The 16,966-nt window shown below is 41.0% G+C and overlaps 1 protein-coding gene and 1 long non-coding RNA gene across 6 annotated transcripts in view; one reads left to right on the top strand and one right to left on the bottom strand.

Annotated features, from left to right (window-relative positions):
* Positions 1 to 14,292, bottom strand: part of oma1 (OMA1 zinc metallopeptidase) — a 101,836-nt gene extending 87,544 nt beyond the window's left edge. Inside the window, exons 1-2 of one of the 5 annotated variants that reach the window (XM_030371863.1) lie at positions 13,307 to 14,292; positions 12,364 to 12,592 (exon numbers count right to left, since the gene is read on the bottom strand). In XM_030371863.1, coding sequence (XP_030227723.1) covers positions 12,364 to 12,592; positions 13,307 to 13,698 — 621 coding nt within the window. In that variant the 5' untranslated portion in view covers positions 13,699 to 14,292. Of the gene's footprint in view, positions 1 to 296; positions 444 to 12,363; positions 12,593 to 13,306 lie in introns of those variants that run through there. The other 4 variants (XM_030371862.1, XM_030371861.1, XM_030371860.1 and 1 more) reach the window with 4 other exon arrangements.
* LOC115555177 (uncharacterized) lies at positions 14,156 to 16,766 on the top strand. Its single transcript, XR_003978839.1, has 4 exons — positions 14,156 to 14,418; positions 14,732 to 14,795; positions 15,032 to 15,086; positions 15,399 to 16,766. It is a non-coding gene; the product is annotated as an uncharacterized LOC115555177 (long non-coding RNA).
* Positions 16,767 to 16,966: the final 200 nt, after the last annotated feature.

The raw sequence follows: 16,966 nt of genomic DNA, 5'->3' as shown, positions 1-16,966 counted from the left end.
ATATCATTCGCTAGCATGCTCGCTAATAAGAGTTAAAGGGGTAGTTCGGAATTTTGGACATGATTCCCAAGTTAGCCTTGGTGTTCTTTATCATTGGAGACAGTTTAACACATTTCATTCAGTCCTTCTAGTTGCAGAGTCAAGCTAGGCTAGCACACTGCAACGGCGGGCAATACTAGCCTGCTACTAAAACAGTCTTACCCACTCCACAGCACACCCAAGGTAAATCAATTATAACGCCAGACTATATATGTAAATGTCGGTGCTGATAGAATATTGATAGAAATAAAACTAACCTTGCATCGCATGAAACATCGCATTTTGAGGGACTACTTTCTCTGCAGCAGCGGAATTTAACCTATATCAGTTCGCCGCTGCCGTAGCCTACTACCAGGAATATAACACTGCTGCTCAGACACAGCAAGTCCCTCCAAATGCAATGCAAGGTTGGTTTTATTTCTAACATTATTCTTTCAACACGGACATTTACATAGACCGTCTGGCGTTAGTTGATTTGCCTCGGATATACTGTGGAGTGGGGAATGATGCAACTTGGGAATCAGGCCCTATGTCCAAAAGTCTGAACTACCCCTTTAACAGTAAACATTTGCACAGACACAACCGGACTCGTTCATTCAATAAACTGACACGCGGAACCGCTTGCTCTCCTCGCTCGTCCACTCACTCGCTGAAGTCACTCACACCCACAGTGCCATTCTCGCGCACACACATACACTACTCTCATAACAGAAGCATAGTGTGTACTGAATGCATGTTGATGATGTTACACTTCTTATAGGGGGTAACTACATTGACACGACACCGGCTTCCTCCATCTTCTTCGCCACCTTATTAAATAAATCGCCGTTTTCCGACGGCGAAGACAACACGAATATCGTCTCCTTATACTTACAGCTCACGCCCCCGGGAAAAATCTCGAGCATTCGCAGAACGCATAATCCGATTCCAAACAGATTGATCGGGGGTTAGGGGTCTTAATACGACTTGAGTCCGACTATGGTGTACAGTGTTTCCCACAGAAATTTTGGAGACTATGGGGGGGGGGGGGGGGGGGGGGGGGGTATGGAGCGATTGTTGACGGGGGGGGGGGGTGGTATGGAGCGATTGTTGACGGGGGGGGGGGGGGGGGGGGGGGGGGGTGACACGAACTTCGTCTGAGCAAAAAAAATAAAAAAATAAAAAATAAAAAATTTATAATAATAATAATTCATGTGCACGCAGAGACTATGGCGGCCGAAATTAGACTATGGCGGGGCGCCATAGTCTCGTCAATGTGTGGGAAACACTGGTGTATACTTGCATCTTAATAATCCAATCATAGTCGGACTAAGCCAATAATTAGATTTTCTTGAGTGTCATGTAAACGCACTGAGTGAGGCATGTTGTGGGGGAATTTAGCCTGGGGAAATGGTGAAAACAATATGCCTTTACTGAAAAGTCCCTCAATAGGGCTACGTGTAGTATAGCTGAACATTGCAACTGGGGAAATAATTTTTCTGTCATTTTCTCTTTCTTGTTAAGTTAAGATATTTTGAAATATTTTGTAGTGGCCTGAATAATAAAATAATTTGGCTGATATATATTTGTATTGTTACTATATTTTAGGTTTTTTTCAGGGTTGTGGTAATTTGCAAGATGACTTTAGAGGATTCACTGCAAGCAATATACAAGTAATATAATATAGCAGCATCATCTCTCTAGCTAAGAAGGCTTCTAATTGGGCCAAAAAGAAGGTGCAAATTTATACCCCTGTGTGAATAGGGAACCACCCTTCACAATCTCTCACGTTTGCCAACTAGATACACCACCAGCTTCCCGTGTACACATGGAAAAATAGATGGTACTTTAGATGGCAATGATGAAGTTGAATCAGATTATGTACAAATGGAAAATGATCATACAAATGGTAGTGTAGCTAGAAGTGATGGAGATGAATCGGATTCTCACTCTGACAGTGATGAGAATCAACCTAGTCAGGATCTGCTTATAAGGAGCCTAAGATATTGGGCAACATCCTACTCCACCAGTCTGGTTGCTTTGTCTGCTCTGCTGTCCATCTTAAATCTATTTCACCCTAGGCTTCCTAAAGATGGAAGAACTCTTTTTGGAACACAATCTCATGTTGCAACCACTCAAATGCAAGGTGGCGAGTCCTTTCATTTTGGATTGGTCCAAGGAATACTTTAACGATTGAAATGTCTGAGTTTACCAATGAACCTCACAACTCTTACTTTAAAGTTCATCATATATGGCACCCCCTCTTTAAGAGTTCAAGACTTCAATTCTGGCCTATACTTGCAGTCCTGAAATGTGATTACACCAAGTCCCAATTTATTGTCTGTATATTTTGTGTTTTAAGCAAGCCAAAGTTCGTTGTTGAGTAACTGCAGCAATTTGCGACCTTAAAAATGTACTGGCTAATGGCATTATTCATAAGGATAAGACATTGAATGTAAAGGTTTCCTCATTTGTGTGTGATGCTCCCGCCAGAGCCTATGATAAGAATGTTACGTCATATAATGGGTATTCAGGATGCAACAAGTGTGATCAAGAGGGTGTGTGGAGGAACAAAATGACGTATCCTGAAACAAATGCCGGCTGGGGACTGACTCGAGTTATTGTGATATGATTGATGAGGAACATCACTTTAAACAGACACTCACTCCTTTAACAGGGATTGTAAAGATGGTTTCTTCATTCTCAATAGATAATATGCATCTCTGTTGTCTTGGGTTGTTGAGAAAACTGTTGAATATATGGTCAAAGGGCAATCTAGCCACTATAGGCTTTCTTCACAAACTGTTGACAGTATATCAAGCAAACTGCTGGTGTTACATTCCCACATCCCTGTTGAATTAAATCGCAAGCCAAGAGTTTTGAATGAGCTTGATCATTGGAAAGCTACTGAGCTCCGATCCTTTATGTTATACTGGGGTCCTGTAGTTCTGAAGGATTGCCTACCCAGTGAGTTTTATGACAATTTTATGTTATTTTCAGTGGCCATGTATTTTTCACCTGAACTTTCTGGTCAAATGGTTGAATTAGCACATAGATCGATGATTTCCTTTGTGAAACACTTTGGACAGCTGTATGGTAGGGATGAGATTGTGTTCACTGTTCACCAGCTTATACATTTAGTTGATGAATAAACAATTTGGAGCTTTAGATAATGTTTCGGGATTCCCTTGTGAGAATTATCTTGGCCAAAAAAAGCATATTTTACGCAAGCCACACAAACCTCTACAACAGGTTGTCAGAAATGCCACGTGTTGAGCTTCCATTATCAACAGATGAACCAGTCTTCCACTTCCTCGACATTTCGATGTTGCTCTACAGCAGGGGTTTTCAAAGTGTGAGAGTGAGCCCCCCCTCAGAGAAAAAAATTCAGCTGAAAAATGTTCTAAATACCTGTGTTTTGAAAGCTATTTTAATTATTTTACACATTTTAAACATCTCTGATCATATTTTAAAAATTTGAAACTTTTTTTTTTTTTTTTCATTTTGCTAAAGTTAGCCAGCAATATTATTTTCTAGGGCTGTCCCCGACTCTGAATTTTCTGAGTTGAATCAGATCTGCCTTTTCAGTCCAGAGATTCGACTATTCGGCAGGGTTTGTTTACCAGCGTTGCTATGGTGACCTAAATTATTATAAGCAGATGAAAACGATGCCGGTTTGAAACTAAAACTGTGATTCTGAAAAAAGTATAAATGCTATCAAAATTCCGTTAGGATAGTATTGAAGATACAAGTGTGTAGATTTGTTCAATGGTTTGAACGATGGTAAACGGTTGAAAAATGAATGAGTTACGATGTCTGGAAGTAGGTGTATCAGAATGGGCAGACTTCTTCAATGAAAACAGCTGAAAACGAAGCGGTATGAAACTAAAACGGTGGTTCTGAAGAAATTTTAAATGTGTAGTGTGTAGATTTGTTAAATGGTTTTCACGAAGATAAACGGTTGAAAATTGATTTAGTTAGGTTACTTCTACAGTTGAAGTACGATTAATGATTTGAATCATCGACTTTCAGGTTTTTCTTCGGGTTTATTTTTTTCTCACGTCGCGCCCCCCCTGAAGAACTCTGGAGCCCTCCAGGGGGGGCGCGCCCCACAGTTCGAAAACCACTGGTATAAGATATATTGGTAGTAAGTTACCTGATTAACTAAACATATGTATTTGAATTAAAATCTGATTGCCATTTGCAAAACCCTGTTTATATTACATTGTTTATCATACTTAAAAATGGCACTGTATTTTCTGCCTGTTCTTTTACAGACTAATTTGAAAAGGCCAAGCAACATGAAGAAAAGTATGTCACTACTGGATGTCCGACCACTGATTTGGAATCAGAGGTGGAAGCAGATGTACGTCGGAAAATAAGAACAAGGTACAGTTGAATTCCTCAACCAAATGTGCTTAGTAAATTAGCCTACACCTAGACGCCGCTGCCTTGTGATGAGTATCAACCCAGATATTATGAGGTCAGGGTTCGATCTCTGGCCGAGTCATAAAAAAGACTCGAACCTGCTTGGCACTCAGCTTTGAGGGTTGGATTGGATGTCTGTCCTGTGTCATGTCTATGTGTACTTGTATGTCAATCCGCCTAATTTCACAGAAACGGGCGATGGGCTCCTGAACCGAGATCAGTCTCTCATTTAATGTAATTATATTTAAAATTCTTTCAAATGCTGGGAATGTTTAATATTTATTTTCAAGGACAAATACTGTGTATGTGGATTCAGATTGGGAGCCAGAAACCAGCAGTGATAAGAGAAAAATTGCCAAGCCACCTGCTATTCACTTTCCAGGTACAGTAGTGACACTGTCAGTTACGACACTACAACTACTTTAAGTATTGCCATGTATAATTCTACTTATTTGTTAATACAGTGCTGCCAGAATCCAACCAATACCCCTCTCTACCAACCCCAGATGCAAGCAGTGGTATGTCATTGCTTATTACAATGGCATGTGAACTTTAATTTACAAGCATTTAGTTCCTCTGTCAATACATGCAAAAATATTGCAAGGATATCATTTGATTGTCCTCTTTTTACACTTTGCTGGCAATCACCATCACGACCCCCATGGCTATACAGGTGAGTTAACTAACAAATTCTCATCACATTTTTTTTAACACCGGACATGCCAACCAATCTTAAATGATGACATTCGACGGCAAATCAATCAACATCCTTAGTTGGTATGTGGTGCTCATTCATAACAACTTTGATAGTGCTTATTTACCTTATTTTGTTATTTCTGTCTGTATGTCTCTAGGAATGCCAATGTATAACTCAAGCCCCAACCACAATGTACCATCAGAGCAAGCAAGGAATGGTATATATTTTCTCATCTTAAATGTAAAAATGTTGTTTTTGCTACAATGCCCATTTACCCCCCAATACACAATGACCTAATGTGCAATGCCATGTGTGATGCCATGTTGTCGGTGTCTTAAAGGTTGAGCTCCAGAAACACCACGGGGAAGATTCCAACTTCTTAACCTTACTGATGCCATCTGAATTGAGAAATGTGTCCCTTGTGATACGACTGTCTTTGTTAGGCTTAACATTTAAGTGCTTAATGGTTACTATAAGTTAGGGGTGAAAACATCAGTGAGTTGCTTAGTGTCATTCTAAATTAGGGATCGACCGATACGGATTTTTTACGGCCGATACGATACCGATATTTTTTCATCAGCCTTAGCCGATACGCCGATACCGATATTTAGAGCCGATACTACTTTTTTTTCTTTTTTTTTTGCTCCCTCAATCATAAAAATTACACTGATAACCAATGTTACAAGTCTCAATTAAAAAAAAGGAACATTTATTGAACTTCAATATAAAAAACTATATTTAACAAATAGTAAAAACAGGTGAGGTAGAACAAGTAAAAAAAAAAATAAAAAAAAATAAAAAATCGGCGAAAATCGGCCGCGTATCGGCCGATACCGATACACGTAAAAAACGCGAATATCGGCCGATAATATCGGCCGACCGATATATCGGTCGATCCCTATTCTAAATAATTCAAAATGGTCAATCTATCCTTGAAATGTAATGTAAAACCAATTGCTTTTCTTCTAAGACATTGCTGCCGACAAAAACACCAAGATGCTTACGTAGCTACTCATGGAGGTGAAGCAAATGTCAAGGGACATTCAGTTTATAAAGACTGAAATCGCTAAATCCTCCATGAATATTCCTGGAGCGGGTCCTGAATCACAGAGAGAAGAGCCCTTCCCCATTGTTCTGCCACTCGCCAATGAGGAGCAGTTTGATGAGGCTGAAGCTGCAGTGAAGGAGGAAACAGTCTGTTGAAGTATTTTCTTACATTTATTGTCAGGAATTGTAGGTGTGGAGGCATTAAAGGGATACTTCGGATTTTTTGACAAGAGGTTGCATTACATCCTCACCATCAGTGTTGGTCCTCAGCAGTGACTTTTCCCCCACTGCGTCCCGTGAGCGGAGTTCTGGCCCGGTTTCGTTGTTGCATAAATTAGTTGCTGCTAGTTGCTGGGGTCACGGGATGCAGTGGGGGAAAAGTCCCTCATGTAATACAACCTCATGTAAAAAATCATAACTATATCTTTAAATGCAATATACTGTCCATTTGACATGGCACATTGTACACTTTAGCAAACTAACCATTTTCTCTCTAATCTGTTAAGATTACCCGCTTAGCATTAGTCGGAGGGACCAATGCCGAAAATAAGATCCGGCGAATGCTATCCGCTACCATGGCAAACCGTGAAGCATTCATTTTCAACTGGGCGGGAAAGGGACCGAAGAGGGCCTTCAAGGACACGTTAATGCAGGACTGCATGTTTGGTGAGTGCAAATCCTTCATAAGTATTTAAAACTTCTGAAGTAAATAAGAATTGATGCATTTCCTCACCATGGAGGGAGCCAGATAAATATGGAAGACAAACTCTGCCATAATTAAAAATAAATCAATAAATAAATTAATCAATACCTAAATATATGCCATAAATAAATACATACATTTTATTTATTTATTTTTAATTATGGCTGAGTTGGTTGTCCATAGATAAATGGCTCATTCCATGGGGAAGAAAATGCATCCACTCTTGAAGAAGCACTTCACCCATCTCCAACGTTTATCTTCATATAAGTGGTCCTCCAATGCAGTTGTTCCATTCCAGGCCGTGACCCCCCCCACCCCCCACACACATAATTAATCACGTTTGACCTGGGGAGCCCCCACCCTGACAAGCACTTGGAATTGTCGGTGTTGAGGCATTGAATTTAGTTTGACTCGGTTACACAGATAAATATTGTGAAAATAGCCAATCTACAAGCTTGCAATGTGAAGGCGCCGGGAGCTTGTAGATCGGATATTTATTTATTTTTTGCCTCTTTCTTATTGAGGAATCCACGCTGCACAGCGCTCGGTGCAATCATTCCGGCGGTCTCAATCAGGCCTGTGTTCCGCTAGCAAATATAGAATAGATTAAGCATTTATTGTCATTGTACATCTTGCAAATATAAGACTTCCGGTGGACTGTCTCTTCCACCTCTATAGACGTCTATCTATAGAGGTACTTATTCTGAGGAGATCGTACACCGGAAATCTATTTGCTAGTGGAACATAGGCCTGATTGACACCTCAGGAATGAATATGTTCAGTGAAATGTCTATATGTGACAATCTTGCCAATGTTTGACAAGGTTTTATAGCAGAAATTTGTTGATTACTTTTGATGCATCAATGGTATTATTTCTTCAGTTCTTTTCTGAGGTATTAAGAATGTCTTAAAAGTCCTTAAATTGTCACTTCCCTGTCATCTGGGGACAGCCCCCAGATTCATGTGGGGTTCCGACCCACAGGTTGAGAATCACTGCTCTAATGCTCAAAATAGGATGGCACCAATTCTGTCTACTCGCTCTGCGTCTCAGAGGGGGTCTGTGCCTGTGGACAGTTCTGAAACCGGCCTATCAGTGACATCATTTCAAGCTAATGGACATTGAAAGGGACCATTGCCCTCCTCTGAGACACGGAGTAGACATAAACTGTGCCATTGTTTAACTATATGAAGATTATTATTTTTCTTTTTGTTTCAGCGGCTGCTCGTCAATTTGACCGCAAATTGACTGAATTGCAGTACAGGGCCGGGATTAAAATTAACGACGTCCCGGGGACGTAATTAATTGTAATTCAGAGGATTTTTACTCTCTCTCGGGTCGACCTCGGGACGAATAGAATTTTGCGGGCACTGACTTCATTTTTCTGTTTAAGTTTTCAACACTTTCTGCGAACCAGAACGTGTTCGCAATCGGTGGAAAAGACTTAATTAATTGAAAGGGCTTCGTTTAATTGGCTGGCGCGCTCGCGTTTGTGTTGTTCAGTGAGACAGAGGGGGTAAAATCCCCCGTTCGTCATGGCGCGGTCTTTCTTGGTTCAATGGAGAAGGCGGGGCTGCGCACGAAGTCTAGACCTCTTTAGAATAATTTTCAACGTCGACCGGCCCACCGGGAGACTTCCCGATCTCCAGCCTATGCTGCAGAGCGAATTTAAATCGCCAGCAGAACGGCCTGGGGGTCTAACACGTCATTCATTCATATATATATAGATATAGATATATAATTTCACATTAATCGCAATTATTACACGGGTCCTCTCAATGCCATGGAATGCTCCGTTCACTTGCATGGGCCCTTCAGAACTTCCGGTGGTGAATTATATTTGATAATTCACTGTTGCCAAGTATAATCATGAGTATAATTGACCGCTGTCAAGGAAAACAGATTTTTCGCCTCTAATGACGTTTTTGGTATCACTCTGCAAGTACCGGCTAACTTGTCATCCCCAGCGTCTTCGGTTGCTAAGCGACGTCAACGTCTTTGGCGGACTATTCTATGCTGATCAACACTACGAATGCTGGTATCAAATAAATTGTAAAAAGACACCATGTGAAGTTATTTTTTCGTTTTGGCAAGTAGCCGTGTAATAAGCGGGATACTGTAGAGAACATCGCCGGTCATGATCCAAAATAAGCCCCTTGAGGGCGAAGCAAGTTCGCCCTGTCGGGGCTTATTTTCCCGGTAATTACCGGCGTTCTATTCATTTATGCCTTACATATCCCGCGGCTTCGGGTTTGCCTTAGTAGGCGCATTGAGAGGAGGAGCGGGCGAATCCGCTGTCAGTGCGTGTGCATGTTTGATACGCATCCCGACAAAAAGCCTCGTAAGGACAGTTCCTCTGGTCTCTCTCGCACCATCTTTCTTTGTTTAATGCGACTGCTCACCTTCTCTCACATGATCAGCAGCTCGCGGATTCCTTTCTTTTCAGTTAGAACTGCTCATGATGACATGCTGCGTTGTCTCGCAACACATGCTGCGTTGACAGCGCAACACCTCTAACCAAACCCCCCTGGAGCCGCGGAGCCGTCGCATTTACATCAGAATGAAACCCAATAAACCGTCAATGTGTGTAGGGTCCGGGAGGGTAAATTGGGGTTCTAGCTCAAGCAGGCAATTTACCTTGGGCAGTGTAAACGCACGGGCCGTGCCGCGAAAAAGGCGTGCATACGATGGCATATTTGGCAGTCTCGCGCTGCGGCAAGCAGTGCGAGAGCCTGCTGCTCTGCGACCACAGTTTCAAGACTGTAGTCACGTAGTCATCTGGAAATAAATATATTATTTCATCAACATAATGTATTGTGTTTTTATTATAGTATCAGTAAGTAACAACTCAAAATGTAAAAAAGATTTAGGGGAAAGATTCGGTACGGTTCAAAATGTTTTTTCGGGACGTTTCTGGGACGGTGGTGAAAAAAAGTTGCACTGCAGAAGTGGCTGCATTACGCACCTGAGAAGAGTGGTGGGATACCAAGAAAATGAAAAGAGTTATAAGGACAAATGTTATTGTAATGTTCTTAATTATAGGGTTAATTAGGGTTAATGTTCATAATTCCTTAAGATGTTTGTTTGTTATTCCTTTTGAATATTCATTATTTTTGTTGGGGGTTTTTTTTGTTCATGGAAAAGAATGGAAACAGCCAATCTAATGGGGTTTTTAATGAAGCATATTAAAAACCTACAATGCAACGTTGAAAAGTGTTGAAATGACCCTTTAATAATAACCTTGTTTCAATGTATTATGCAATGCATATATATAGTTGACTCAATGTTGATTCAATTCTACATTCTTTCAATATTGATCATATCATAATTGAATCAAGGTTGATTCATTGTCAGAATTGATTGGAAATTCAATGTTATTTCAATGTTGATCATAGCAAGCACTTTCAATGTATATTTCAACATCAATGTTGATCACAATCTTCAGCCTGACAATATCTCAATGTTAATTCATTCAATCACGTTTTGCTATATGGGCTTCTCCCAGTACAGCAAGTCACTGGGTTCTCACATTTACAAGGCCTTTCCTACCAAAGCTATTCAGAAGAATTCTGTCCTATTCAGGGCCTCAAACCTTAGGTAGCTGAACTAATCTCTGCATGTCTGGCCAACATCTCTCAGTGGATGTCAACGCACCACCTGAAACTCATTCACGTGGACAAGACTAAGCTGCTCATCCTTCCATGGAAGGCATTTACATCCACAATCTCTCCATCAATATTGAAAACTCTGTAGTGCCTGTGACTCGGAAGACACTTTATTACCAGCTGTCCTTCGCTGCAAACAACGACACAACCACCCGCTCCTGCAGTTTAAGGCCTTTACAACATCAGGAGCAGGGTTTCCCACAGCACCCTACAGCTTAGGTGGCAACTAGGGCTGTAACGATACACAAACTCACGATTCGGTTTGTATCACGATTTTTGACCCACGGTTCGATACATCCCACGATTTTTTGAAATTTAAAAAGCATTTTATTTAAACAACACTTATATACCAATTAACTTAATGTAACATTTAATAACAAATAATTTGGAACACTGAACAGATTTGAACAGAAAGAATACTATTAAAGTATAGCTAAATGAATAAAGAAATAACGTGTGGGAGGATGCTTTTTTCAACTGTTTGGTTGGTTTAGTCAAATATCCTTATTAGCACTACTTATTAGGCTATGTAGCTTAAATAATGACATAATCAGGCCGTATAGAATGCAACATGTTTAATAGCCTAACTTTCAATAGATGGAGAAAAACCTGAAGGTCATGAACGTCGCAATAACGAGGCGTTACGAGTAGCATGTGTGTGCGCCAGAATGGCAATGTGCGTATGCGTGTGTGAGTGACGTCAGCGAGTGAGTGGACGAGCGAGGAGAGCGAGCGGTAGCGCGTGTGTCTAGTGAAGAAGCGAACGAGTCCGGTAGAATAAAGTACCCATCCTGTCAATAATCGGTGGCCGCTTCATTCCGACCTATAAGCAGACAAACTGCCAGTCAAATCACACAAAACACTAGAGACAGGATCACACAGGCCCCCTCTGGATAAATGTCGTTCATATCGCATATGAGCACTTCGACGGCTGTGGAGAAATGCGATCCTCCGTAGCCACGGAGGATTGCAGTCGCATACTTACGGCATCGATAGGAGGGGGCGCTGTCAGCAGACTATTATCTAGACAAATTATTAGCAAATTTCAATCGGACAATTTGACCGCAGAGTTAGAAAGGGCGTATCGCGCTTCTGCCTTCTCACACCGCGAGACAGGATCGTGGCTTTGAGTATCGCGATTTTCGGTTTGATACGCGTATCGTTACAGCCCTAGTGGCTACCTAAGCAACACACGCCTGCCGCCTTAACTACGTTGTTGTCTTCAAAAAGAAAAAGATCTAAAAAAAGATATATTTTATTTTTTTTATATATAAAATTGTAAATATTTTACAAAAGTATAAAATAATCTAAGCGTCATTCACTCTCTGTCTATAGATCAAGAAATACTTGCAGCAGTCTTTAGAAGCAGTTTATGTTGATGGCCACGTCTGAGAGAGGGTTAAGCTTCTTGGACATTTATAGATAAACCCGTGTGTGGATGTACTGAGCTCCGTCTAGGCAATGGTTCATTTTGATGTCCACATCCGAAGAGGGTTAGTCTTCTAGGACACATAAAGCCCCCCTCCTGCTTAGAAGATAGTGTACAATTTGAGCTAAAACCGGGGGTTCACTTTCACTTTAGGTCACAATCTTTCACTGAAGAGCTGACATTGTGGTTGGTTGAACCTATGGCCCACTGATTAAACCCTTGTTTTCATCATTGGAGATCTTCAAGATTACCACATAAATGTATGGGATTAATAGGAGAATGACCAGCCTAATTGCTTTTCAAGCAACCAAAATGGACTCCCTCTCTCTAGAGTCAACCAACAAGTTTCAAATCCCCCCTCCCGCATCCCACACTTACGTCCTCCGTCATTACTGCAGCCAACTCCATGTAGTTCTCCCTGCTGAACACCAGGAGGCGCGTTCGCCCCGTCAAGGGGGACTCGTCCAAGTGGGTCAGGAGGAAGAGCGCAGCAATCACCATAATGATTGCAGCAGCCGCTGTCAGTACCCAGCGGTTACGCCAGGCTGCCTCACGTGCCAGCTGCCGGCGGTTGGGAGGCAGGGCCACCCACCACTTCCTGATGCTCCTACAGAACAGAAAACAAAAAGGACAGTGTTTTTTATGTATTCAATTACGACATGATCTTATTCTGCACTACTGTATAGGCCTAGTTCATGATTCATATTTTAAAGGTCCATTTAAGAAACAAAAGTATCAATTACATTTCTTATTCAATATGTTTCTGATAACCAAACGGACTAAGATGGGTAGCACAGCTTAACTATGTAGGAAACTACGGCCCCCAACTTAATGGCATGTGGATGCAGTGTTTGTAGTGGCAGGTGTTCGGGTATTTTCAGCCGAAAGGTACCGTGTTCTATCCCCAAGGGCTCCAGCCAACCTGTTGATCTGGAGTAATGTCATAGTCTTGAAGTTATAAAATCCCTTTTTTTTTTAAATTATTTTTTATCCCTGGTGTTTACTTGTATTGATTGATATTAATAATATTTTTAAAATTGTTTAATAAAGTGTGTTGTCTTTATATAGCTATGTTAAGCACTTTGGGCTGCACGTTTGCTTGAAAGGTGTTAGATAAATAAAGATGACTTGTAATAGGCAAGGCATCGTTGTGAAATACGACTTTCATGATAAAGTGGTCACTGTGTGCATGTGAAATGTCCACAATGCCAAAACATTTGCTTGCTCGTAAATGAAACTGCATGAGTAAAAACCTAACATTCATTAAATGTTGTATAGCGTTATGTTAAGTTTAAGTATATACATTGTAAAAGTAATATACCTTCCAAGTATGACCGCCAGGAGCTTCTGCAGAGGTTTGAGCAGTAACCATATGAGAGGAGCAGGCAGAGCCCTCAACGGTCTGGAGGTGTGGATATGATGCCCCCACAGAGTACGTACAGCGACGCCCTTAGCTTGCCTCCATGCCTGCAAAAACGCGGTCTTGTCGCGAGGTAAAAACGTTCTCGCAAATATTGCAGTTCTGAGGGGAAGTATAGCTGTGTTTGTAGCTCTTTGAAAGCGGTCTTTCGTGGAGAGTTGTGCCGATGACAAGAATGGTCGAGTTTTCCAAGCATGCCCCCCTTGTTTGTAGACTTGAAAGCAAGATGTCAGGTGTGCAGACAGCGGGTAGAAGTAGCTGCTTCTGTTCAGACGCAAACAAAATAATGCCATCGTCCCCCTAACTAACCACACTATTAACAGCAGTTGTCCGATTTCAAGTAGGCTTCAAAGTTATGGTGTACTTCCTGGAATACTCGAAGTGAAAGCGTCTTAAGGTATGCATCAATTAAATACATAAGAACGTTGTTTCTACGGATTTAAATAATTTATTATTCCAATGTCATCATTCCGCCAAGCTTACTCATGTATATACATCTCCATGATACCCTTGTCCAACGACGCGGAAATTATACATTTAATGGAGGACCATGTTTAAGAAAATGCTGGGAGACCTTGTGGACTCTGTCCTAAAGAATTAAAACCGGTGCATCAAGCTGGCTTAACAAGTTCTGTATGGAACTTCTCGTCAACATCATAGGTCAAAACAAAGCAGGCGTCTCGGCGATGTGTGTCCTAAATTATCTTTCCCCGGAAACGCGAAGATACAGAAGAGTTCCGGTACCAAAGTCAACTTTTCAAACTGGCCATTCGGAAAATCAAATCTCCTAACCTTTATGCAAACTTTCCCCTTTGTTGGGAACGTCATCGGTTCAAGGCGAGATGAGAAGGTGCTTCCCTTCGAACATAGGAAAAGAAAGCACTATTTGAAATGAATTCGACACCACTTGTCCACCCAACGTCATTGCGTGACGTGGAGTATTGCTGACTGGCGTCTCTAGCGTGAAACTACAAATGTCGAAGATGGACCACAACAAGCGCCATTTTATGGAAGTAAGGCTGAATCCGAATTCATTGCTCATTGCTCAACCCTACCCCTCATTGCTCAACCCTAGTTCTAACTTTTAAGCCGACCCCCTACCCCTACCCAGTGGTGGGCCGTCAGTAGAGAAGGCCCTGCTGGCCCTGTCAAAATCGAAATCATATATATGTAACAGGGTGTGTTATATCCTTTAATTATAATTACACAATTGCCTTTGTTTTTCTGTATTACCTGAAGTTTAGCTTTCCATGCCGCCTTAAGCTCTATTTTATAAAAAATTTTGATTTGGCTCCACCTCCTTCTATACTCCCGCCCACATTCCAGAGAACCCGATAAGTTTCCCGCGCCCCCTGCCCTCTTCCCTTTGTTCTGATCCCCTTGGGAAGAGGTGTGTACATTTATATTGTAATCAAATCTTTGACCATCTTATAATTTATCATTATTTATATTAGTTATTTTGATTATATATTGTTGAATTGGAAGTCTGGGGTTTATAATCTATCCATAGTTATTAGATAGATTTCTGTGTTATGGGGAACTTTGTGTTTTGTTGCGATGTACTAGCATATAACTGACCCTCGTGTAGTCATGCTAGTTCCCCTTCCCCCCCTGTGTGTTTCGTAGAGTTGGAGTAAGGGCACAAGGGCTAAGGAAGCTACTTGTATATGTGTGTATTCAGGTATGTCTTTTATTCCTTTTATTTCAATCATTTCTGTTGTAATATTGTATGTAGTCGGGCCTTTGTTCTGATCCCCTTGGGAAGAGAGTTGAAGTAAGGGCACAAGGGCTAAGGAAGCTATTTGTATATGTGTGTATTCAGATCGAATAAATGGACGTCGGAGTGCCCGAGTCCAGACACATCGTGGGTCACGTCATTCATAATTAGAAAGAAACACAACGCAGAACGAACCGGTCACATATATATATTTATTTATTTTTAAAATGACATTAATTTGTGTCTGAACGCATCTTAATTCCATATTTTTTTCAGTTCTTACAACATAATTCCAGAGGCCCCAGGGCCCACCAATATGCCGGCGCTGGCCCCCGGTGACATCATCAGCGAATTTTGAATCGTTGGCCGTAGTGACAGAGTTGATAGATAAGTGAACTACTATGGCCACTGCCTTCACATCACCTAGCGATCCTGTTTCTGATCTCCTTTGTTTGCCTTTTTCAAGGCGATCGTTTGGAGAGAAGACAGATTTAATTTCAAGAGGAAGACCTACATCGAAGCTGGATGGGCTGACTCAGGCCGGTAAAGGTTTTGTGCGGCACTTTACAGAGTGCAACTACAGACGCTGTGACTGGCTAACGGCTAGCACCTTTCAGAACAAGCTATTCTGCTGGCCGTGTTTGCTGCTCAACATAAGTGAGGGGACATTGGAACAGCGCCTGATTTAGCAGTCTTAACAGCTTCACCAAGGCAGCTTTAAAAGATCAGGCCATGGGTGATGGGTGAGTTTTTCTTTGCACTTTGTAGGAGAGATAATGTTGTTGTGGTACTTTAGTTTATAACGCATTTTTTGTAATGGTTGGAAACATAAATATATTGCTGGAATTTGGGCAGTAGGCTTGATGGTAATGCTGTGTGGCGATGCCATTTAATAAGCATATTAAATGAACCCGTTCACTACTACTCCTGTTAGCATAATATTCTGGGTGGAATAGCTGTTGTAAAATATGTGGCATGAAGGCCTACTTGTATGTTTCATTTTTGTTAATGAACTGGCGTTGCACTTGTAATGTTATCGCTATAGAGCTCGTAAGTCGCCATTGCTCATGGGACCTATGAGACCGAAAAAAATGAATGGGAGTCAATGGAGAGAAAGTAATTATTTTCTGATCCCAGTCATTAAATGCCTTGGATTACACATGTTTTGTGTGGGTCTAAATAAAAAAAATTCACGTAAAGAGTTTGACTGTATATTGTATGATTATTCAGCTAAAGGCTGTGGAAAAGACCCAACGAGAAAGACTACACGTCGCATATGTGACGTCACTTCAATACACATTCCCTCCACTTCTCAACTCACAGTGCTAATGCTGCGTACCACTGTACCACGGTCTACTGAGCCATCAAATCAAGATGCCTGTGTGTTTTGCACCAGAATGTCACCTTTCAACCGAGATGGGCTGTTCATTTTTTAGATTCCCGTCTGACATTAAAACCAGGAATCACTGGATAAAACGTATCCGGTAAGCGATGTGTGTGAATTTCGGCGGAAGCAACAATTGGCGGCAACTAACATTAACTTAATGAAGTTTAGTCTTTATTTCCATTATTCCAGTACATCCATACCCTTATTATTTTTACAGTTTGATAAAAATGTAGGTGAGCCTTCTGGAATTGTGTGGATCTCTGTGTGTATATATATATATATATATATATATATATATGTATGTATGTATGTATGTATGTATGTATGTATGTATGTATGTATGTATGTATGTATGTGTGTATATATATATATATATATATATATATATATATATATATATATATATATATATACATACACACATCTAAAATATCAAATATCAAATTGGAGATATGGG

This window comes from Gadus morhua, chromosome 12 (assembly GCF_902167405.1).
Source record: "Gadus morhua chromosome 12, gadMor3.0, whole genome shotgun sequence".
NCBI lineage: Eukaryota > Metazoa > Chordata > Actinopteri > Gadiformes > Gadidae > Gadus > Gadus morhua.
Note: the sequence above shows the minus strand (reverse complement) of the source record. Positions and strands in the feature narration are given on the sequence as shown.